At 40.8% G+C, this 26252-nt stretch overlaps 1 protein-coding gene across 9 annotated transcripts in view; it reads right to left on the bottom strand.

Moving 5' to 3' along the window:
- The window catches only part of TUB (TUB bipartite transcription factor), a 254405-nt gene that overhangs the window by 39315 nt on the left and 188838 nt on the right, over positions 1 to 26252 (bottom strand). For 4 of the 9 annotated variants that reach the window (XM_048852324.2, XM_048852328.2, XM_048852332.2 and 1 more), the window contains exons 2-4: positions 17985 to 18036; positions 14317 to 14479; positions 3517 to 3654 (exon numbers count right to left, since the gene is read on the bottom strand). In XM_048852324.2, coding sequence (XP_048708281.1) covers positions 3517 to 3654; positions 14317 to 14479; positions 17985 to 18036 — 353 coding nt within the window. The remainder of the gene's footprint in view (positions 1 to 3516; positions 3655 to 14316; positions 14480 to 17984; positions 18037 to 26252) is intronic. The other 5 variants (XM_048852325.2, XM_048852329.2, XM_075129390.1 and 2 more) reach the window with 2 other exon arrangements.

Raw genomic sequence — 26252 nt, 5'->3', positions numbered from 1 at the left:
TTGAACAATTCCAGAAGCTGTTCATCTGCTTACATGATGAAGCCCTATTCACATTTCACTTAGCTTGGATAGTCACATTAGACTAGCCAGTTTCACGCTCATTACACTAGTACAGTGTTACAACGTTTGGGTTAAAAGTTATATTAGGGATTATCTTTTAATTCAGATAAATATTTTCTGCTGCTATTAGTTCATATAATTTAAAAAACAAACAAATTTTAGTTCTCAACTATCTGACAGTGTCCTTTTAAAATGAATCCCTCAGGTACGTGAAAACTACCAAAAGCTCCAAGGAAAACGGCGAATACGCTTTGCAAAAGTTACCAAATTCATTCATGTTGTATGTACTAAAATATATGCAATTACTACAATTGCAATGACCTATGTCTGCTAAAATATGTCAACATTTTTCTGCTTGGGAATTTTCTTTTTAAAAAGTCTTTCCTGAAAACAAAGCAGCAATGTTTTGGGGGTCAAAAATTTTAGTATTAATTTATTGGCAGTGCTGAGATAATAAACTTGGTCAGCACATACTGATCATGATAAAACTAAACTACACACAGCAAATCTTTTCTCACTGAGTCAACTATCCAGCAAAAACAATACCAATGGTTATAGAACATTCTCCATCAGACATTGTCCCATAGGACATATCAGGCATTTTTAAACAACACGCTCCTGTAATTATTATTGTTTTTATTGCAGTAGTGCTCAAAGGTCCCAACCAGGATTAGACTCCCATAGCACCCAAACAAGCACCTAGGAAAACATGGGGTGAAATCCTGGCCCCACTAAAGTCAATGGCAAAGTTCCTGTCAGTTTCACCATGTGAGCTTAGACCAAGAGATTAGAAAATGGTCTGAAAATCAGCACAGAAAAAGGTATAATGCAGTCGGTTATATGCAATTTAGTATTATGCAAATCTTAATTATATAAATTTGTCAAAATCTCATCTATTTTAACTGACTGAAGTAATATTTTATCTTCTGTACATTATATAGTATGTGTATAGAAATCCCATATAAGGAAAATGGACTATTACCAGAGTCAAAATATGGCAGTCAAAATCTGGGTATTACTAGAGCCCAGAGTTTATGTGATTATACAGTAAAAATGATTTATGTACTACTATGCACAATGCTCAGCTACAGGCTGAGTCAGCACTTCCATTAGAAAGTTTCCAGGTTTAAAAGTTTTAAGAGGATTTAACTCACGAGCAAAACTTGGTGCTCAAATTTCTGCCTTGGTGTAAATTATTTTTACCTGAAGTCCAGAAATATTGGCTTTCCCATTTTTTAAATTCCAACAGCAATTTTTAATTCAGTTCAGAAGCCAATTTTTAAAAAAACAAATACATATAAAACTGTGATTTTAAATGTAATACACAGTGTTGTTGGAGCCATGCTGGTCCCAGGGTATCAAAGAGACAAGGAGGTTTGTACAATATAATTTTACCTCAGGACCATGATGGTACTTACGTGCCTAAATCTCAGTTTTAGACACATCACTGAGATCCACAGAACTCCTGCCCAGCTGCTACCTAACACTACAGTAGCCTCAACTCACTTGGCACCTAAGTTTTCAGGGTAAAAGTTTCCTAAGTGCCTAGCATTCTGCACACTGCTACCTCACTATGTGTCGGGATGGCTATCTCCTGCCTAAGCCCAAGTGTGATCCATGAACCAGAGGAAAATAGCCAGAGGAGTGCCATCTCACCTTTCTGGCCTGATCTAGAAAGTGGCCTCTGAGCATACCTACCGGATTGAGTCCCATTCAAAATCTGGCTAGAGGAGGAGGTGGTGGTGGTGCTGCCCACCTCATATTATTAGCCCAGTGATTAGAGCAGTCACCTGGGATGTAGGAGACAAAGGTTTAATTCCCCCCTCGGTCCTCCATGTATCAGGAGGGTGCTCTAACCACTGAGCTATGGAATAATCTGATACAGGAGGAGAAGGGGCACCTTCTATCTCTCCTGCTGAAGTTGTTCCACTTTGGATAAATACTTAGGAGTCACTGAGAGACAGAAAGAGACAGAGAGAGAGAATATATTTCTATCGCCTGGTGGTTAAAGCATCCACCTGGGAGGTGGGAGACCTAGGATCCAATCCCCCTGGTTCTATTGACTAAGTATTTATCCACAGTGGAACAGCTTCAACAGGACAGACTGAGAGAGCGACCACATCCCTAGCTCTGTGGTTAGAGCATTCTCCTCAGAGGTGGGACACCCCTATTCAAATTCTTTCTCCCCTCTGGTGGGGGAGAGGGAAAACGAACCTCGGTCTTCCACATATCAGATGACTTCTCTAACCACTGGGTTATAAAATGAGTGCTGCCTCCTCCTCTGGCCATTTTGTATGGCGCAAGGCAGGCCCCTACCTCCTTCTCACCAGAAACATCTTAGGCACCAAAGCTGCTCAACTCCAGGAGAGGGGTTTCCAGTTATGGTTCACAAGCAGAAATAGGGGCCTTCCTGCATTAGCAACTAGCTTTCTTTAATTAATTGTTAACACGATTGTTAACCATACAAATTATTTTCTTACCTATGAAGTTAAGGCGAGAATGTCAGATATATATGAAAAGGGAAAACAGCTGAGTGCAGACAATATAGGTTATAGTGGCCTGATGTGAAACCTACTGAAGTCAGTGGAAAGGTTACTGATTTTTAATGGGCTTTGGATCTAGTCTCCAGTTAAAAGTATATATATATATAAATCATTGATACAGCTTTTAATCAGTTCATCCCACTTGCTCCATTTATTTTCAAATGATTCGGCTGCTAAAACTTATACTGCCAGTAATTCCATTTCTGTTCACTCTTTTGTCATTGTCTATGGTGGATATTTGTTTTTGCTAAACAGCCTTAGATATTACATTTTTAGGATAGGTACTATGTGTGTCTATGAGCTAGCGTCCAGAACTATTTCATAAAGATGTTTATTTATACCCTTAAATGTATGTTGACCTGACAGAGGGTAATAGCTCTGAAATAACTTCAAATCCATAGTAAGGGTGAATCCCTGACCCCATTGAAATCAATGGGGAAACTCCCAATGACTCCAAAGGGGCAATGACCCTAAATCTGTACAGCTTTTAAAACTCAGTTTTGGACAGAATTTTCTGCAATTTATGTCTGATTCCTGCAAGTGCAGATTGATCTGAAAAATGATTTGGTGTAATATGGCTCTAAGCACACAATTTCCTAAAACCTCTATAGAATTTAAGTGCCCATTATATTAATATTTTGTTCCTTTGTTCTTTTAGTACAGGCTACATTAATACATGGCTTTGCAAAACGATTAGGACAACAAATCTTGACCATCCCTTACTTCAATATGTATGTGCTAAATTAGGACCAAGCAATGCAAATTTTCCCATCTGGTGTATGCATTTGTATAATATTTGTTTTAAACAGTTGTCAGCTATCACAACCATCACACACATTCAAAGAATCTTAAAAAATACAGAAGCATCTTGCCACTCAACCCAATGTTTGATATTCAGCAGCATGCAGCTAACCTTTGTGTTTCCCCTTTTTCTCCTTTCTCGTGCTGCCAGTTTGACAGCTTGCAGCTGCTGCCTTGGTTTTTTTAGTCGATTTTGGAGCTTGAGCATCTGCTACCACCTTTATATCTTCCTGCTCGGCCTCCTGAACTGCTTGAGAGATTCAGGGCACCCACCAAAAAGAAAAAGAGAGAGGAAAACAAGAGAGAGAGAATGAAATGAGAACTCTCTGAAGCCACAGAAAAGAATGCAAGTGCAGCAGAGTTTAAGGTTTGGCTGACATCTCAGTTTGTGCGGAAAGGAAATTAAACCAAACAAGCAATTGCAGAGCTACAATGGAATTTAAATTGGCAGATTTGTTAAGGCTAGGGTTTATTTTACCTTATTTCATCTTCTCCCATTCTTCCCCCTCCTACAATATATTGGTTGCTATGCATTAGGCCCAAAATACCACCATAAATGTTACTATGCTGCTGAGCTGCTGTAAGTTTCCCTGTAGTGAAGCTCTGTCAATGCTGATCACTGATCAAGCCCCATGAGCCAGCTCAATAATATAGGATAATGCTAGTTGGGTTTTTTCCCCCATAGTTTTCAGTGCCTTAAGTATACAGCTAACTCCTGCAAAAGCATCATCTGGAGTTTAACTTCAAAAACTCACTTCTTATGGTAAAATTCACAGCACAATCAGCTTTGGCAAGAAAGGACCTTTAATTTATAGAGACTTAATATATCCATTTAAAGTAAAAAAAAAGTTGCTCTGACTTTATAAGGGCTGCATATTAGTTCATTCTGTAGAAATCTCAATGGAACACAGCATTCATTGTGAAAGCCAGAATAATCATGATTGCAGTGACTTTCAAAGTAATAAAGATTTACAATTTATTATACAGTACTGCCAGAGGACTGTATTTAAATTTGTTAAAACATATACATACACATACACACACACCAGTTTATTCTTCTAGTTAAGAGCCCTTAAGTGAAATAAAGTGACTTTTTTTGTCGAAGTGGCTTTGTGATACTTTTCAGGTTTTGCACACTCATTTAAAGCAATTATTTCATGAACTACATACAAAGAAATGGTCAAGCCCTTCAGCCCCCAAATATACCAACACTGAGCAGTACAATAAGAACTTTAGGGGCTAGATCTTCAACTTTTGTAAACTGTCATCAGCGGAGTTACGACATAAGAACATAAAATGGCCATACGTTAGGCCAATGGTCCATCTAGCCCAGTATCATGTCTTGCAACAGTGGCCAATGCCAGGTGCTTCAGAGGGAACGAACAGAACAGGTAGGGTTGGCGGGCATCCTGTTTTCGACTGGAACGCCCAGTCGCCAAGGGACCCTGGCGGGTCCAGTCAACACGCTGACCGAGCTGCTAAAAGTCCGGTCGCGGTGCTGCGGGGCTAAGGCAGGCTCCCTGCCTGCCCTGGCTCCGTGCGGCTCCCAGAAGTGGCCGATATGTGCTTGCGGCCTCTAGGCACAGGGGCGGCCAGGGAGGTTCCGTGCACTGCCCCCATCCTGAGTGCCGTCTCCGCAGCTCTCCTTCGCCCAGAAACGTGGCCAAAAGGAGCTGCGAGGCTGGTGCCTGGAGCCCACACTCCTTACCCCCTCCTGTACCTCCTAACCCCCTGACCCAGCACTCAGATCCCTCCTGCACCCCAAACCCCTCATTCCCTGGCCCCACCCCAGATCCCACACCCCCAGCCGTGTACACACCCCTTCGTGCACCTCAACCTGCTGCCCCAGCCCTGAGCTCCCTCCCACACTCCGAACCCCTCAGCCCCAGCCCAGAGACCCCTCCTGAACCCCAAGCCACTCATTTCTGGTCTCACCCCGGAACCTGCACCCCAACCCCCTGCCCCAGCCCGGTGAAAATGAGTGAGGGTAGGGGAGAGGGAGCAATGGAGGGCATGTGTCTTGGAGAAGGGGCGGGGCCTCAGAGAGTGGGTGGGGCAAGGGTGTTCGGTTTTGTGTGATCAGAAAGTTGGCAACGCCAAGAACAGCTATTCGTCAAGTGACCCATTCCCTATTGCCCATTCTCAACTTCTGTCAAACAGAGGCTAGGAACACTTCAGAGGCACTTTACATCTGCAGAGGATCTAGCCCTAGAGCTGCACAGAATCCACCCTGCAGGACGTGGATCCCATACCATACCACTATTTTTTTAAGGCTTAGATTTGCCATTATTATGCACTCACCTGCACCAGAAACAAAAATAAAAAAATTCTTTCAGGAAGAAAAAGCTACATATGGCAAGGAATCTAGAGGAAAGAATTGGCTTGCTCAGAAGATCATTTAAATATCATTGGCAAACCCCAGAAGCTCAGTAAACAGATAAGGCCCAATGATACATGTGGCCCAGTAGTCTCTATCATAGAAGATATAAACCAGTGGTTCTCAACCTGCGGGCTGCTTGCGGTCAATCAGCACATAGCTGCGGCCCATGTGGCATCCTCAGAGCCATACAGCTAGTATATATATTGTGTGGCTGCAGCCCACATAACACACAAAGAGCTGCATATGTAGTCCACAATGGTAAATAGGTTGAGAACCACTGAAACACTCCCCAAATTCACGAGTTATGGGACAAGTCCACTATGGACCAAATCCTGGATTCCTAATACATATGAGTTGTTTCAGAGTAACAGCCGTGTTAGTCTGTATTCACAAAAAGAAAAGGAGTACTTGTGGCACCTTTGAGACTAACCAATTTATTTGAGCATAAGCTTTCGTGAGCTACAGCTCACTTCATCGGATGCGTACTGTGGAAAGTGTAGAAGATCTTTTATACACACAAAGCATGAAAAAATACCTCCCCCCACCCCACTCTCCTGCTGGCAATAGCTTATCTAAAGTGATCACTCTCCTTACAATGTGAATGATAATCAAGTTGGGCCATTTCCAGCCCAAATCCAGGTTTTCTCACCCCCACCCCGCCACACACAAACCCACTCTCCTGCTGGTAATAGCTTATCTAAAGTGACCACTCTCCTTACCAGCAGGACAGTGGGGTGGGAGGAGGTATTGTTTCATGGTCTCTGTGTGTATATAATGTCTTCTGCAGTTTCCACGGTATGCATCCGATGAAGTGAGCTGTAGCTCACGAAAGCTCATGCTCAAATAAATTGGTTAGTCTCTAAGGTGCCACAAGTACTCCTTTTCTCCTTACAATGTGTATGATAATCAAGGTGGGCCATTTCCAGCACAAATCCAGGGTTTAACAAGAACGTCGGGGGGGGGGGGGGCGGTTTAGGAAAAAACAAGGGGAAATAGGTTACCTTGCATAATGACTTAGCCACTCCCAGTCTCTATTCAAGCCTAAGTTAATTGTATCCAATTTGCAAATGAATTCCAATTCAACAGTTTCTCGCTGGAGTCTGGATTTGAAACTTTTTTGTTGAAGAATTGCAACTTTCATGTCTGTAATCGCGTGACCAGAGAGATTGAAGTGTTCTCCGACTGGTTTATGAATGTTATAATTCTTGACATTTGATTTGTGTCCATTTATTCTTTTACGTAGAGACTGTCCAGTTTGACCAATGTACATGGCAGAGGGGCATTGCTGGCACATGATGGCATTTATCACATTGGTGGATGTGCAGGTGAACGAGCCTCTGATAGCGTGGCTGATGTTATTAGGCCCTGTGATGGTGTCTCCTGAATTACATATGAGTAATACTACTGACTTAAGTGAGAATCGTCACATGAGTAAGGCAAGAAAAGCACCCAACCTGTATAAAAATAATTTTCAAACTCACAGCTCCACTCCTGCAACACACGAGTCTAAAAATCATCTTAAATTTACAACACACTGTGAGTTAATCACTTTCTTTCTTTTACGAGAGAGACCTTTGTTAGGGCACTTGTACATAATAGACCCATGAAATCTGCAGAAGTTAGATGATGATCAGATGGGCCAATGGGGCTGTTTCACCCTAACTCCTCATTCCACTTACAGTCTTTAGCAAATGACTGATACTAGTCACTAGCTCATTGGCTGCAATCCCTTTGCAAAGCATTACCAAACACTGTGGATAATGCATGAGACAGAACAGAGGCAGTGACCACTCCATCCCTCAGGGAGGATGGCAAGATTAATATGAAAGGCAGCACGTTAGGCTCCGTTTCACCAGTCATAAAGGCCTCTGACTAACCAGGGCAGCAAAGAGCCTCTGCTGTGAATAAACTTTAAAACAGTTGAATTTCCGTGCCCAGTAATTCTGTTCTATATTTGCAGCTGTCTCTCCTTTTTTAAATTAGGGAGGTTTTTCTCTGGTTTTGTGTCTTTCATGATGATGATGATCTAGTTTGTAGAATTCAGTATTTTCCTGACAAGTTATTAAATGACCAGCCCGGTATTTAAAGCCATTCTAATATTTTGTTTAATATGCCCATCCATCCAGGTCAAACACTACTGAAGGAGTCTAAAATGTGGCTTAATCAAAATGGGATGGAATGTTCTGATATTACTAACTGAAAAACTAAAAACACAAGAACTTTTTAGGACCAACTACTTTCCATCATGTCAGCTATCCTTTGACCTAACTAACCTGAAGTTAAATAATTATTAGTGTGGGTTCCAGCTGCATTAATTAGTTTTGAAAAGCTGTCACAAATTTCATCAGTAGATGCCTGAATATTAACACGGAGGTGTGACCTCCTCAAGGAAGGATTTGAAAGATTTCCACCATTTTATGCTCAAGGCCATGGAGACACTCAGTTTAGCTGCCATCTTGAATACACATCATCAGACTGGACCTGATAAAGATGGGACAATCAAGTGCAAGTAGTGGAAATAATAAAATGAAATTTAAAGGCACACCAATACCCAGTAGCAACAACTGGATAATTGAAACAATACCATGTACATTTACTATCTCAATTGCAACTAACCAACACACGCACAATGTAGTGAATATTAAATACCCACTGAGAACTCTTCTGGATCAAAGATTATTTGAATAATGAATATATTTGAAGAATTTGCAATCTGCTTAAAAAAACACAGCACAAGCGGAAAAAGAGGCTAAACAGCTGGATAAATTATTCATTGCAAATTATTCACTCAGCTTTACTAGGCAACGATTCAGTCCATTTATCAAAGTTCTCACACTTCTCATTTCATGACAAGTGAAAATAGAAGGAGCATCGAGGAAAGAAAATTAAGCAACAGTTTAATAAATGCACTGGCTTTTGCCTACTCTTTGGATGTGCTCTCACGTATCTCCATAAAAATGGCTTGGCACCTTTCTTTGTAATTTCTTGGCTCTTGAGAATGTTACTGTTTATTCGGACAGTGATCCACTATAATTTTATCTGATCTATTTTAAAACTGTTCCAACGTAGCTTAAACTATAACTTTTTAAGTAGTTTACAAGGCATGAGATGTTCCTAGAGTTACATGAACTCTCTAGTGAAGTAAAGATGGGTAAAAATGTTAAATTTCATTGAAAAAAATCAGCAATTTTCATCAGTTTTGTAGAAGGCCTGTAAAACTGAATGTGTGAAGTGATGCCCAAAGGTCCCAGTTAGGATCAGGTTTCCAGTGTCTAGGTGCTGTTCAAACACTTGGCAAGACAGTCTCTTCCCCCAAAAGATTACAGTCTAAGGCGCCTGCAACTGGCAGCGAGCAGGCAGATTGCTGTGCCTGCACAGAACGCCACCGAATTCAACAGGGCTTCATGTGGGGGAAAAAACTAGTATTTAAGTTGCTGTAGGAGTCTCTCTTTAGTGATTCAAAATAGCATGGCTCCTCATAAACTGTATAACTCCTTGTAGAAATGCCCCAATATAGTACAAGGATCAATGTACTAACTAGTAAATCACAAAATGAGGCACCGGGGGGGTTTTCTGTTACATATCAAGTCAGACAAGAGAACAGAATGAGCAACTCTTCAAACATCTATCTTTTTAAAACTACATTAACATGGGGGATTTCAATCTTGGGGACATATGCTAGAGGTCTCATGCTGCCATTTATAAGAGACCCATGGAGTTTCTAAAAATTATTATAATCTTCTAACACAAAATTCTCCCACACCTCATTAAGAAGTAAGGCAGCACTCCAAGTATCAAGAGTATGATCTAATGCAGATAACATATTCCCTGCTTTCTCCCAAAAAAGAACAAACACCTTCTCGAACTGAAGTCAACAGAAAACACGATCCAAACCACTAGATTTTGCTGAACATGCACAAATGTTTTTAAAATGAATGATTAAATGATGTCACCTTAAAATCTGACAGTTTGCCATTCAATGGAAATCTCTCTCTCTCATATCATTTATGGTGTCAGAACAGAATGACATGCCAAATTTAACAATCCAGAGTTATGACTTGTGATCAGAAATCTGTTTGGCACAAAATACAGACATCTAATTTAGCCCTGTTGCCAAATGTCAAAGAGAAAGTATTCAGTGTTGCTGTAGCCGTGATGGTCCCAGGATATTAGTGAGATAAGGTTGGTGAGATAATATCTTTTAGTGGAAAGCCCCATCCCACCCATCTTTCTCCCCCACCCCTTCCTTTCTCCCCATTACTGGAGGGATATGTGCTAACTACTTTGCTAAACAATCTGTTCGACCTTGTATTTAACTGTGACACTCTCAGTACCTTTCCTAGACCTGAAGAGCACCATGTAAGCTCAAAAGCTTGTCTCTCTCACCAACAGAAATTGGTCCAATACAAAAATATTACTTCACCCACATTGTCTTTCTAATATCCTGGGACTGACACAGATGCTACGAAAGAGAAAGTAATGTTGCTATCTTTTACATGGTTAATCTAAACTTCTAAATCAAAAGTTGTTGCAAAGTTACTTGAAGGAGGGTTTTTTTCTGTTTTTAATTTAAAACATTTTAATTCCAAACATACAAAAGCCATGTCTGTAAAAAAAGTAACATTAATAAAAGCAGACTTTGCCTTGTTCAGATTCTAGCCTCTCTCAAAATTGCAAAAAAAGGAATTTGTCCCAAGTGGAAACTCACCATTTTCACAGGAAAAAAAATGATACCTTCTTACCTATGAAAATTGCCTTTCATTTCTGCAGAAAATTTAAGGGAGCAGTGGAAAAGGTCAGTTCTTTATAAATCTGTGAAAGCATTATTCTACATCAGCATAGGTCTGGTTACTAGGTTAACACAAATCTGGGATCAAATAAAGATGTTTTAAAACACAGCTGTTGCTCTACAGGTAATTTTGTAATTTCTTCCAAACAGCAGTACAAAACAAAACTCCTCTTTCATACAAGGGCCCCATTTGTAGATCATCTGTCTACAAATACTGCTGTTTAATATAAGCTTTATATTTCAGTAATAGTTTTAAGTATTTTCAGTAGGGCCAGATGGATCTGAAATGGTCCATCCACAATGGCTATCTAATATGGAAATAATACAGTTGTTAGACTGTTAGAAGTAGAAGCTCAACTAATACTCACGGGGAAAAGATTCTATCAGTGTTGTCATTGTTCCTTACTAATTGTTTAGCTCCATTCAGTCACTTTATGGACTGGCACATTGATGCTAGAAGCCCACACTTTACCTGAAGCTTGCCTTTTCCTGACAAATATTGTTGCTTTCTGAAGTTATCCTATAGTATTAATTGCTACCAATGCTAATATGGTAATTGAATGAAAGATGAAAAACATGTAATTCTATATGGGATTACAGATGGGCTCAGGGACACAACACCTTTCAGTCCTAGGCCAAAGGTCATTGGAGACTGAAAAATAATTACCAGCTACTGAGTGATTGGTGACATATGCAAAATGAGTTATGGTTTCAGTCCATTTCCTGAATGGAGAAGTGTCATCACCCATGTCACTAAGGGTGCTAATGGGGACTCTCACTGGCAATTTTAACACACACCAAGAAATGAACGGGCATAACAAACTGGCCTCTCACCTCCATGTTAAGAGTTTAACCATATCATTTTGTTAATATCTAGGGAAGTCTACTTGGCTGCTAACTATAATTGGTTGTGCACCCATCTTATAGTAGGTTTGTCTAGGCTATATTTCCCAACTTTGCTTATGAGAAGATCATGTGGGACTGAATCAAAAACCTTACTAATATCGAGATAGATCACATCTACTGCTTCTGCTTACCCACAAAGCTGGTTACCCTGTCATAGAAAGACATTAGGTTGGTGTGACATGATTTGTTCTTGACAAATCCATGTTGACAGTTCCTGATCACCTTATTATCATCTAGGTGTTTACAAACCGACTCTTTGGATTATTTGGTTCATTATCTTTCTGTTAAGATGACTGGTCTATAATTCCCTGGGTTGTCCCTATTCCCCTTTTTATAGATGTGTACTATATTTGCCCTTTTCCAGTTCTCTGGGATCTCCCGTCCTCCACAAGCTCTCAAAGATAATCACTAATGGCTCAGAGATCTCTTCAACCAGATCCGTAAGTATACCAGGAAGTATTTTGACAGGCCCTGCCAAATTGAAGACATCTAACTTGTCTAAGTAATTCTTAATGTATTCTTTCCCTATTTTAGTTTAAGATTATAGATTAAGCTTGGATTAGCAGTAATCATTCTGCAGCTCCCTGCAGAATTCCAACACCAGCTAAGGATTGTCTAAAAAAGGAAACTGATGATAGCACAGCTAGAGCAGGAGAAGATAGTCTACTATTGCTATTCCTGAATAGCTCCTTGTATGAACGCTAATCTGGAATAAAAGTAACTTTACTGTGGCATAAAGATTTGTTTATTCCTGAATAAAGTGTTGACATGGGGAGCTATTCTGGAATATCCATAGCTGACTAGATTATTCCACTATAGCTATGCTGTCAATTTCCCAGTGTAGACAAGCTCCAATATGATGGGAACAAGGAATCATGTTACCCTGTTCCTGACCTCTCATTATACATACACCCCATAATCTAATCATCCAACCTCCCACCAGAGGCAGGCTTAATTTTACTCATCAAATTAAACAAGCATTCCTGTGTTACACCTTCCTATTGAAGTTTACAGACAGGAATTTTACAAGGAAAAAAAATATGTGGGGTGGTACATGTGCAGTGCCTGCTACATAGGAATGAATCTCACGGACTCGCTCATATATGCAGTACAGTTTATGCAGTAGGACACCAGTTCCCACAAAGAGTCATTTTAAAGCACACCCATAACAGAAACAAGTGAATGGGAAAGAGCAGAACAGTTCTTTAGATATAGCCCAGCTGTCTCATGCATCCAACACTCCCAGATACCAACGTTTTCATTGGAGATGAATACTGTCGTTGAAAATGGCCACTGAAACCCAAATATGCCCCACACAGCAGATGAATCTTGACACTACCAACCATACTCCTGAAGAAAAATACAACAAAAAAAGGACACTTCTGTAGTTCTCACAATGTTTTCAAGAATAATGCTCCTGAGAGAGGATTTTACAATGCAACAAACCACTTTATTGGGTAATGAAATGCTGTTAAATTGAGGCTTCTGATAAATGCGCCAACAGTTGATTACCTGGAGAGCTATCCCCAGAAGTTTACAAACCAAAGGCTGAATGTGAGAAAATATAGCTACATATTACTAATGCATTTTCAGTACTAGGCTATTCTGCCCATCTTATTTACTTGTACTATGTCAGATGTAAAAAGAACCTAATTTAATGGTTTACATGACATTGTAAAATAGAGTGTCTTGTTTCTTTATCAGGGTTTGAAAGTCTGTGCTGTCCACTGACATCCTTTGGTGGCAGGGTTGGAGAGAGAATTTAAAATAAAGTAATTTGAGGCCTAGACGTAACTGTTCCAGGGAACGACCTGAGTGGAAAAAGATTGATGTGATGTGATATGAAGGGCCAAATTCTGCCTTAACACACACCCCAGGCAACCTCTACTGATGTCAGAATGGTTGCCCAGCGTGCAAGCACTTGCAGGATTCAGCGTAGTATAAATAAGGATTTCACTACTGTTTGTGAGATGTCTGCTTTCTCCGGTCTGTAGCAGACTTGAAATCCTTGTTATTTAAGTTTACATTAAAGGGTGGCTTAGAAGGCAATTGCTGCTGTGTATCATAAAATAACATTTCATAGGACAGGGTTTTGCACCTGTGTTTAGCTGTTACAATGAGAAAGAAGTAAAAGGAAATTTTCTATCTCCTGTAGCTAGCTACCAAAGAAAACATTCTCATAAAATTCTGTACAAAATCAACTTCCTAGACAGCATGGGAAAAAAAATAGTCTTTTTATATGTTTTTCTCCGATTATGAGAGAAAATAATGTGTTTTTTCCCCTTCATCTGAAATCAGATCTGTTACTTAAACAGCTTTCAGAAGCATGGTTAAAAGAGGTTTATTATTCAAAAACCCTTATTCATAGTTGATGCATTCTGGAACTTCTATGAATAAATTCCACAGAAAAGAAAAAAAAATTCACTCACAATTTGTGAGTAATGTGGAGACGCAAACCTGGATTTCACGTAGCCCCTCCCAGTATTATGGTACATTACCATATTTTATCTTTGTACAAAACATTCAACAACATCCTTTCACATATTGAAATCAGATTTAAAGGGAGAATGTAAAGTATGGAGAGCAGGAACCCAAGCCAGGATGACATCTTACTGAAAGTTTCCACTGTCGAAAAAGTTCATTTTAAAGTTATGGGGGTGGTTATTCTGGAATTCTGCATAGTTTATTATCATTCTCATCCCCAAACACAGCTGAGCTAAGCTTTCAGGGCATTCATTTAAAAGATTACATTCTTGTTCCCACGCTGACTTCATTTTTCAACAAAATAACAGGACTTCTAGCAGTAAACATGCATGCTATAGATCACGTCAATATACCATGAAAAATGGTGCTGCTGTTGCTGTTAAGATACGATTCAACCAATGGCGCTTGTTCCTCTGAATGTTTCATTCTGCGCGTTCTTGTGCGGCTGTCTACATTGGACTGAACCATCAGTGGCTCCTGGCGTTTTTTTTTCTGCTTCTGTTCTAGCAATGCTCGCTGGGGGAAATACAAAGAAAAGTACTTTACTGTTAGAATAAATGTCACTTTTCTAGGGGAGTCTGTGTGCACATAGCTTCTGTTCTGCAAATGCTGCTTAACTGAATGTTATTTGACTTCATACTGTAGAACTCCCAGTAAATCACAACAGATATCCTTACAACTCCTGCAATAGCAGGCCACCTTGTATGCTATTTTCAAGTGGCAAGAGTGGAGTCTAATAGGACGTTGGGATGCCAAGCCATAGAAAACCCTTCTAAAAACTCTATTGAAAGTACCAAACAGGTCAAATAGATGTTTCTGAGCAGTCTACTGGCTGTCAGAGCTAGATAAAAAAAATCTTTTGGGAAGCCAACAACGTGGAAGCACTGTGAATTAATATGATAACCAAGAGCACGAGGCATGAAAACACTGATTTATGTTTATGTAAATCAAGAAAAGAATCTGTAAACTACAATCAAGTGACAAGACTGGGCAGAAGCCCAGTGTAACAATGATACATGCTGAATTTTAATTACACACCCTATTTTCAATTTCAATTCTCATTTACACCAGGTGAAAAGCAAGTATTAACTGCTAGAAGGCAGAGGATTGTCTTTACAATTGCATAAGTTTCTCCCTCCAGATGTTTCTAAGTTTAGAATGTGATGGAAGCTATGATAAATTGGAGGGGGGGGAGAGGAAGCTCCCTTTTGCAGACACCCAGTCAGTAGCTATAGCAGCTGTACCCTAATTGCCTTAACTGTAAAGGGTTAAGAGACGCTTAACTTGAGTTGGCACCTGACCAGGGAACCAATAGGGAGGCTGTACCTTTTCAAATGGGAAAAATTGCTGGGTGTGGGGTTTTTTTCTTTGTCTCTTGGGCTGGAGAGAGGAGAAGGCAGCAACAAGCTGTAAGCTTTAAGCCAGGTATGGGAAATCATCAGCATCATATCTAGAAACTCCTCATTTGGAAGCCAAGATATGTAAGTAGCACAGGAAAAGTTAAGACAGATGCGATTAGGAACCTTTTTGGTTTGTGGAGTCCTCTGTGCTAAACCCAGGTGCTTTTGTTTTGCTTGTAACCTTTAAGCTGAACCCCAAGAAAGTTATTTTTTGTGTTTAATCCCTAAAGCCTGAGTTTTCAGATGTGTTTCTTTTTCTTTTTTAATAAAATTTACCCTTTTTTAAAGAATCCTTTGATTCCAAAGTCCTTAGACAAGGGGTTGGTCTGTGCTCACATTGCTAAGGCAACTGGTTGGTATTTTATTCTCAAGCCTCCCCAGGAAAGGGGGTGAAGAGGCTTGAAGAGATATTTTGGGGGGACAGGGATTCCAAGTGACCCTTCCCTGAATATTTGTGAAAATCACTTGTTGGTGGCAGCAATATCTGTCCAAGACAGAAGACTGTGCCTTGGAAGAGTTTTAACCTAAGCTGGCAGAAGATAAGCTTAGGGGGTCTTTCATGCGGGTCCCCACATCTGTACCCAGAGTTCAGATTTGGCGGGGTATACCCTGACAGAAGCCAATGTATATTTATGAGATGTCATTCTATCACAGCCACTTTGAACATCCACAAGAAACTAGAGGGGTTAAGGTGGTTTAATTTTAATAACCTAGTGTCTTATTTGTCCCCTTTCTCTGTACTATGCTGTTTTTACATGGGTTGTCTTTTGACTTCTCTCCATGTAGAGAGAAAAAGAAAATACAATGCTGTTATAAATAGCAAAAGGGCTGGATTAAAGTAGAGGAATATCCAGAGAGGATCAGTTTCTGCCAGCCTTCCTTCATGTTGAGTACTACTTTACTCCATGAATGATGTGCTGCTACTCAACATGAATTAGAAGTCAGAATCTGATTCAGACGCAACATGAGAGACAAGGTGGGTGAGGTAATATCTTTTATTGGACCAACTTCTGTTGGAGAAAGAGACAAGCTTTCAAGCTACACAGAGCTCTTCTTCCAGTCTGGGAAACGTACTCAGAGTATCACAGCTAAATACAAGGTAGAACGGATTGTTTAGCATAAGCAGTTAACACATATTCTAAAGAACTATTCGAGGTGAAGTGGCCTATTAATACCTCTGGAGTTATAGGAAAAAGAGTGGGGTTAGTGGGTTACTGACTATTGTAATAAACCATAAATCCAGTGTCTTTATTAAGACCAGGATTTTTAGTGCCTAGCAAAGATATGAATTTAAGTTCCCAGAGGTGTTAACAGGCCACTTCACCTTCAATCGTCCCTTAGAATATGTGTTAACTACTTATGCTAAATAATCTGATCCACCTTATATTTAGCTGTGACACTGAGTACCTTTCCCAAGCCTGAAGAAAAGCTCTGTGTAGCTCGAAAGCTTGTCTCTTTCTCCAACAGATGTTGGTCCAATAAAAGATATTACCTCACCCGTCTTGTCTCTCTAATATCCTGGGAACCGCATGGCTATAACAACACTGCAATCAGAGGCAAGATGGCATAAAGTATTTGATATTGAAAATGGGGCACAGACTGCAAGACCCTAACCCTAACCTGATGGGTGTGGAGTGGACATTACAATGGAAGCAAAGGTAACAGAAGATCAAGTTTGATACATAAAAGCATGTTGAAAGAGAGCCAGAGGTTCTTCGAAAGGAGGTCAAGCAGAAATTAAAGACAAGGGGTGAAACCCTAACTCCACTAAAGTCAATGGTAAAATTCCCTTTGACCTTAATGGTTACGGCTACACTGCAATTAAAACCCCACAGCTGGCCTGAGCCTTGGGCTCCCAGGGCTCAGGAGCTGTTTAATTGTAGTGTAGACGTTTGGGCTTGGGCTGGAACCCGGGCTTTAGGACCCTGCAAGGTGGGAGGGTCCAAGAGCTCGAGTTGCAGCCTGAGCCTGAATGTCTACACTGCAAATAAACAGCCCTGCAGCCTAAGCCCCATGAGTCTGAGTCAACTGGCACAGGCCAGTCGCAGGTGTCTAATTGCAGTGTAAACATACCCAGTGGGGACAAGATTTCACTCAAGGTCTTCAGAATGAATGTTCATGTAGGCCATTTAAGAATGTGGTAGAAAGACAGACAACACAGCACATGACTTAGTGACTGAGAGTATTAAATTCTATCTGGTTGGGAATAAGGAAGAACAATTCTGAGAACCGTGTGTTAATTCTCAGCTGGTTAACACTCTTACTAGTATCCTTGTGCTTTTCTTTTTTGTTTTTTCGTGGTCTGTGAAAGGAATAATGCATTCTAGGTCATCATAATGCAACTCTAAGTCAACAAAAATGAAAACCACTCAAATCACAATAATAAGAAAAAGACAACACTAATAGTAATCTTCACAGTCCTTTCCTTTCCATCACTTAAGCATGTATAGCACACTCCAAAGGCCGGGGAACTAATATTTCAAGATGTAATTTTCTGGTAGGATACCTCGATCAGCTATGTGTATCAATGCAAGGAGGTCTCCATATTCCACAGTAATCCAGTTAAGCAAGCCCTAACCTGTCAAAAGGAAATAGGCCGAAAGCAGACTCCAAGATCTCACCTGTCTGTCAAGCTTCTGTTGACGCAGATTGCTGCCTTCATCATCTAAAACACTGCAAAGACAAAGAGAATTCATTAGAAAGTATTTGTCAGTCAAACAGAACACCAAGTTGCAATTACTGGAGCCATATTTTGCAGGACTTCTTCAGGCAAAACTCCCAGATCAGTCCATGGAAGTTTTGCCTAACTAAACCTGCACAAGCTGTCTCAAGAGAATTAAAAGCAACCCGGGAAATATAAATAAAGTTCTGTGTATAATGTCTACATGCTACAAAGTTTAGATTCAGCCAGATCATAAAGGAACACAAATCCAGAGTGTTTCACAGGAGCCTTATGCCTGCAGTACAAACAAAAATTGGAAAGAGTCCAGCAGAGGGCAACAGAAATGATTAGGGGGCTGGAGCACATGACTTATGAGGAGAGGCTGAGGGAACTAGGATTATTTAGTCTGCGGAAGAGAAGAATGAGGGGGATTTGATAGCTGCTTTCAAGTACCTGAAAGGGGGTTCCAAAGAGGATGAATCTAAACTGTTCTCAGTGGTACCAGATGACAGAACGAGGAGTAATGGTCTCAAGTTGCGGTGGGGGAGCTTTAGATTGGATATTAGGAAAAACCTTTTCACTAGGAGGGTGGTGAAGCACTGGAATGGGTTACATAGAGAGGTGGTGGAGAGGTTTTTAAGGTCAGGCTTGACAAAGCCCTAGCTGGGATGATTTAGTTGGGGATTGGTCCTGCTTTGAGCAGGGGATTGGACTAGATGACCTCCTGAGTTCCCTTCCAACCCTGATATTCTGTGAAACGCTTTGTTCTCCATTACCTTATAATAAAGATACTAGCATGTACAGCCGTGGGATAAGAGCGTAAATTTCTATATAAAGCACATAAAATGGTAACGAGTTTTAGGAGCAGTTTAGCAAATCATCAGTATTTTAAATTGGCTTGAGAAAATGAACGGTTCTTTAGGTTGAGAACCAGAATGGTTTCTTTCCTGAAAATCTGAAGAATTATACTTACAAGGGATTCTGATCGACTGTCTGCACTCAAAAAGTCAGAGATCTGCAATCCAAACAGTACTGTGTACTACCAATTATCATAATTTTCTCTTTGCTTCTAGGTGATTGTTCATTGTTGCTGGTTGAGGGATTGGTCATGCCAGATTCAGTCATTTTCATTAATTAGATGTTGGATGGAAATAAAGGACAAACCTTCTTTGCATTACATTTGATAAAACTATTAAATCCACCTTATTTTGGGGGGAACAAGTTCTACATGCTATAACAATATTATGACTAAAAATTTAAAGTAGATAAATAAATTTATAGATTTAATTAAACAGAGGAATATAGACTACCAAAAGATACAACTATAACATGCTTTAAAATTGACTATATTAATTTGATTTCCACTTATAACACCACAAAAGTGTGCATCCCATACTGTAGGCACCTTTGACAATTAATTACAAGTGAGTCAAAACTGCCCTTTGCGTATTTTAAAATTGGAAAGTGACATAACATTAGTTCAGCGCACTCTGCATTTCTTAACTAGGTTGCAGGCAGCATGGTATAGAGTTGAGTGGCAGACTTGAATATAGGAACAACCTCTGGGCTCTCATCCTCCAGAGAACAAAGAAATAAAAGACGTGTGATGAAGCATGTAGCGTAACATCAGCCTTTTATAAGATCTGCAGCAGGCATCGTTACATATATCTTATAAAAAGCTGATGTTACAAGATGCACAGTGAGGCGAGTTTCATATCGAGTACTGGAATTGTGCCTTAGAAGAATTACAGATACAAAAGTTTGTGGTCTTTTAGGGAGATAATGCTAGCTGTGTTATATTTAGGATACCACCTGCCAACAACCCATGCAGCATTCCAGGCAATGAAGAGACAAACAGTTAGAATTTCAAAGCTTGTACCCACATTAGAGGCATAAAAAATGGCCTCTGAAAAGTCTCTACTCATCTATGCATCCAGCTGTGCTACCGGTAAGATTTCCTCTGGGTATCTACATCTAAAAAGTCAAAGGCAAGACAGGGGCACTGGTCTGGCCCTGAGACATCTAAGTGAACTTTACACTTGCAAATTTTGAGTGGGCGTCAGCTGGGGCCAGCTGATCTGAGATATATCAGGGCAGATTCAGTCACGACTGCTGTTAAAACAATCCTGTTTGAAACTTTTACTCATAGGCACTGACTCTGAGGGTACTCAAGGACTAGAGCACCCATGGAAAAAAATTAGTGGGTGCTTAGCACCCACTGGCAGCCAAGCTTCCCTCTCTCCCCCTCAGTGCCTCCCATCCGTCAGTGGCCCCGCTCATCAATTCCTCCCTCTCCCTCCCAGTGCCTCCCACCCGCTGTGATCAGTTGTTCTGTGGCATGCAGGAGGTGCTGGAGGGAGGAGGCAGAACTGGGTGGGAAGGGGGGGCAGGGATGGGATGAGGCAGGGGGCTTAGAAGAAGGGGCGGAATTGGACAGGCGGTTGGGGGAAGGGGTTGTGTGGGGGCAGGGCCTGTGGCGGAGTGGGGGGCTTGAGCAACCTGGGGCCCAGAGGCAGCTGGCACCTGTGCTTTTACTGCCTCATTCCACAAAAGACAACATCCTGAGGGACAGTGAGAGTCGTGGGTGCAAGTAAAAAGAAATTTGTTTTTGTCACTTTAGTGAAAATTGTACTAGACCCATAAGGAAACGTGTCTAACTCTGAGAAAACATGGCACCATACAGATAAATCATTTTGTGAATCTGTGAGATTGAACAAGTGTTTCAGACATACCAGTTTGATAAATTACACTGCTGGCATGAGAGAGGCTAAAAGAGGTGGGCATGTCAAACACATCATAGTTATGTGCCATCTGTTTGTCAAATTCTAAAATAGCTTTAGGATCCCTGGCAAGAGGACCCTTCCTAATCACCAAACACCCTACAGTTATTAGTTACTTAGCTATGCCAACTATTTATATCAGTTTCTTATTCTTCATTAAACACTGACAGCACAACCAGCGTGGGACAAGATATAGAAGACAACTTTGAGTGAGATACTGTGCAGTGCCCTGGGGGTGAAAAGGGAAAGGTGGCATTAAGCCACATATGATCTCCCAATTCATGGTAACTGCCCAGAATCCCAACACCACAAAGTACTATAGCACAACACCCTCCTAGTCTTCTGGTATGCCCCTACCATGCACCCTCAGCCTCTTCCAGGGCTTGCACTTGAGAGCCTACAGCTGTCCCATACAACTCTTTGTTGGGTAGAATTCGCCCCTGGCTGGCCACAGAGCTTTTACAGCCCCTGTACATTGCACAGGACTGTACAGTGGCCATAGCAGGGGTGAAAATCTCACCCATATCCCTGTCCCAGGGAGCTTATGGTCTTGATGCTGTTCTCAAAAGAACCAAGCAATGTATTTATTTTCCAAAAGACACAGTGCACCAACAGCAAAGTTTGCTCGAGTTTTTCAACAAAGTACCTACAACAAATAATAATTTGTACTTAGCATCTTTCTTTTGAGAAACTCAAAGCACATTATGAAAGGTATATAAATAGTATCCTCATGTTATATAAATTGTCTGCATTCTCCTGAATATTTATTTTTCCTATAATACATGTAACGTGTCTCCAAAATACATTTTTGGCCAAATGATTTTAGTGAAACGTGAGTATCAATCAATCCTAGTGCATTAACTAAAAATCCCCTCTTGAGATTTAAACTGAGTGCTTAAAAACTTAGATAACAATCCAGAGTTTTAGAACTGCACAGGCAAAAATGCACCTGGAGAGGCCCAGAGAGGGTAAGTGGCTTTCAAAGTCAAGTCTTTTGCAGATTTGGAAACAGAACTCTGTTTTCATGTCATCGCCTGCATTATACGTTAGACCATTCTGCCTCTCTCAGATGATACAGCAAATGAGCTATAGACTTCATCATATACATTCCCATATAAACAGATTAATTATTGCAAGCCATTATATTCCAGTAATATCCTGGTTTGTCTGTGATGCTAAGTATTGCACCATAGATACGGTCGCTGAACACCCAGGATCTAACTTCAGATTTTCTATAGTGCACTTCATCATAATATCAAAACAGGGCCTAGTGGTCAAAACAGAGGAGTAGATGGCTGACCTCCTCAATTCCATTTTCAACTTTAGCTATGATTCATTGGACTAAACAGGCTAACTCCAGGCTTTGTGTAAACAAGAGCAACTCCTACAGAAGTCTGGGCCAAAACCTACAGTGTTATAAATGGTGATTTAAATTACACAGTATGTAGGACTGGTCAGAAAATGGATGTAATTTTCACTGATTTAGTGTGCAATGGATTCAAAGTGACTGCCTTACATGCTAAATGGGGCCCAAAGTAATGAATCTCCAGCCAGGTATTGAGACTATTGTGCTTTTTAACACACCTATCCATACCTTCTTCCTGTTGAATGACATTATTTTTAGAATCTCTAAGTATATGCAGCCACAACTGGGACTGAGAGCTGCTTGCCAACAACTTACAAAGCTCTTTTGCTTCTTCCATAGACCTTCTCTGTGGCCTGATGGCTATTTTATAAATCTCTGGGCTGTTTTCCACATTTCTTGTATAAATAAGTGTAAACTACAAGCCTTGTCCCTCGGGTTGTTTAAGCTTCAAACTGTCTGATTTAAACTAGTTGTCTTCTGTGAAATCGAGTCCTGTTGGAATGTGAACATGCCAGCCTCCTCTTGGCCCCTTAGTTCACTCTCTGTGGACTGGAATACGTCCTTCCCATCCTCCTTCAAAGGGGCAATGTGAGGCTTAATGTTTACAAAGCATTTTGGAGCTCCAAAAATATGCAGGCATTAGAAAAATATTATCATTAGCGTCCCAAGAATTCCTACAGCTCATTTTCAAACAATCCTCTATACTACAGGACATCACTTAGGCCAGGGGTGGGCAAACTTTTTTGTCTGAAGGCCACATCTGGGTATGGAAATTGTACGGCAGGCCATGAAGAATCATGAAAATGGAGGTTGGGGTGCGAGAGGGGGTGAGGGCTCTGGGGTGGGGCTGGGGATGAGGGTTTGAGATGCAGGAAAGTGCTCTGGGCTGGGACCAAGGGGTTCAGAGGGTATGGGAGGGGGTCAGGGGTGCAGTATCTGGGTGGTGCTTACCTCAAGCAGCTCCCAGAAGCAGCAGCATGTCCCCCTTCTGCCTCCTACACAGAGGCGTGGCCAGGCAGCTCTGCATGCTCCCCCTCCAGAGGCGCCGCCCCCTGCAGCTCCCATTGGCCGTGGTTCCCAGCCAATGGGAGCTGCTGGAGCAGCACTTGGAGAAGGGGGCAGCACGTGGAGCCCCTTGGCTGTCCCTATGCGTAGGAGATGGAGGGAGGAACATGCCGCTGCTTCCAGGAGCTGCGCGGATCCATGGTACACACAGAGCGGGGCAAGGCCCTGACCCCACTCCCTGGCTGGAGCACCGGAGCAGGGCAAGCCCCGGACTCTGCTTCCTGACGGGAGCTCAAGGGCCAAATTAAAATGTCTGAAGGGCCAGATGCGGCCCCCGGGCCGTAATTTGCTCACCCCTGACTTAGGCCTTGCCTGGGCTAGGATTTAAAAGTGTGATGTTAGAATGCATTAGCCAACAAGTTCTAATTAACAAGGGGACACTAGACTTTTCAAACAAGGCAGTGAATATGTTAAAATGTGCTAAGATGGTCAAATTAATGCCTATATTTTATCTCAACCAGTTTAGCATGTATGAAAGGCAGCGTACCTTATCTGCACTAGACTGTTCAGATGTGTTAGAACATGTTAGCCAACACATTCTATATCACACCTTCAAATCCTTCCTAGTCTAGACACTGGGGTTTTATTCTTGAGTAAGTACAGAATACCAACAACAGTGCCTGTGGGTGCATTCTGCCCTCACTTAATGTCTGTGTATCTCCCAATGAAGTCAATGACGAAAATGAGGGTAGAATTTAGCCTTCAGTGTTTTACTGTTATATTAGTAGGTCACCCTCAGCTGGAAATATAGTGTTCCATTATTATTTTCTAAGGGACAGCATTTACCCCTGGAGCAAATGGCTAATGACCGCTATTTCACATTCCCAAACTCCCCACAGGAGAAATTATAATGAGGCTCAATGACCCACCAGATATGTCATTGAAAGGACATTTGGCATCTTAAAAATAGGTTTCTGGTGCCTGGATAACTCAGGTGGCACCTCCCTGTGCTGCCCTAAAATGCCTGCATGAAAATCCTGGGATGTGGCCTGTTACCAGCACTGAAGTGACCCTTTGACAGACGTAGATGAAAACCCAGTATAAAGAGTTAGCAGACAACACTTAGCATCCCTGGCAAACAGCTGTCCCAGTCCTTAGTATCAAACTACAGAGGATTCTTTTCAACACCATTTTATGGGGGACAAGAAAGTTCAGAAGCAGCAGTGGCATTTTCTTCCTTCCCAACCTATGGGAGAACCACAGTCCAGTAGCAGCATCCTCTGCGTTTCCCAGTTCCCTCTGCAGACAGAGGAAATACAACCGGTTCATAGTCTCCCTCCCTGCTTTGCATGCAGAGGACCCAGTGACTTAGGGCAAGTCTATGATACAAAATAAAGTTAGGTCAACGTAAACTGCCTTACATTGACCTAACTTTGTAGTGTAGACCAGACCTAAGACTGTTGCTAAATGTAGTTGTGAATGAACAAGTGGACACAGTTTCACTGATCAGTGGTCACAGTGATGGAGAGGGTCTGTGATTAAAGCACAGTACAATGGCAAAACTGATGGGCGTATTGTGGAGGGGCTGCTTTCAGCTGCGTACAGAGTGAGGTTACTAGATTAAATCTGGCTGTACCTTTGACATGCAAATCAGAAAATCCTCATCAACACAAAGGTAGTCAGATTTAGTAAGTCTTAATTAGGTACAAATTATTACAATAATTACATATATTAAACAGCTGAGAATTTTAAGGCAAATTAGAATGAAGATATGACAATCAACTCTTTTAGTGTTGATTAAACACCATATATTGGTAGCTGTTTTTGCCAAACCCTAAAGGCAATGATATGTTGTGTAAAGTATTGAAAGATTTATTGCAGTTTTGCTGCAATACACTTCTAATTTAAATAAAGTTAAAGATTTAGAATTTATGTAGGTCAACTATTTGATAATTTTCCATACAGGAGCCATCCTGTACTCCTAGCTCAGGTAAACTCCCCTTTCAGATCAGCAGGTATATGCCTTGTATAGGAGTCAAGATCAGGCCAATAAGTCTATACTTTAGAGATTTACACTAAAGACCTGATCCAAAGCCCACTGAAGCCAATGAGAGTCTATTAATTGATTTAATTGGGCACTGTATCAAGTCCTAAATTTAAAATGGATGACCTCCTCTTTTAAATGAGTAATTTCATTTTAATATTGTCCTCCTCATTCACCGTGGTTGATTTAATATGTTTCACTACAGTCTTTTGGCCAGACTACTATGTCTGGTATCACTTCTTCAGCAATGCACGAAACATGCATGATAGAAATGCCTCAGTGCAACATAGATAAAATTTATCACATTTTTTAAGTTCCGTATGATAACGAAGGTAAACTAAAAAAATCAGTGATAATAATTTTAATATTTTAGAGTCTTGTTTATAGGCAATATTTCAACATCTGAAAAATGCCCCAAATGAGATAGGTGAGAAGCCAGTGAGAGCCAGATTTTAGCTAATACACAATGGAAGCGTTAAGATAGACTACAAAAAAGTCCCCCAACTTGGGAGCATACAGGCAGGAGGTTCAGTAAAGAAACCTCATTACATTTATTTAATTTTACACAGATGGATTTAAATTTAATATAAAATTGGAATGTCTTGATTCAAGTAACGCATTTCACAGTAGTTAATTCTCAACTTCTGCTCACAAAATGTCTCTTTAAAAGTGCAAATTGTTCACATTCCAGTAAGTCCCTGTAAGAAAAAACAAAAAATGAAATATTTATTCTATTAGAAAGTGCAAAATGAACATATTCACTAATTATTTTTAAAGTGAAGGTATCTTTGAAAAAAGGAAGCAAGTATTGAAAATGTGTTGGCGCTTTTTTCTCCTTTCTGGCTTTGCTTCTGCACCACTCACTAAAGGGAATATTTTCAATGAAACAGGTTTACAGGCACTAGACATATAACTTGACTGTGCAGCCCAGCTGTCAAGAAACATACAAATTGCAATGACAAATGCTCCAGACAAGCAAATACACTAAACATTTGATCCTTCACACACTGATTCAAAGTGTCTACCTTGGAT

This window comes from Caretta caretta, chromosome 6, assembly GCF_965140235.1.
Source record: "Caretta caretta isolate rCarCar2 chromosome 6, rCarCar1.hap1, whole genome shotgun sequence".
Taxonomy (NCBI): domain Eukaryota; kingdom Metazoa; phylum Chordata; order Testudines; family Cheloniidae; genus Caretta; species Caretta caretta.
Note: the sequence above shows the minus strand (reverse complement) of the source record. Positions and strands in the feature narration are given on the sequence as shown.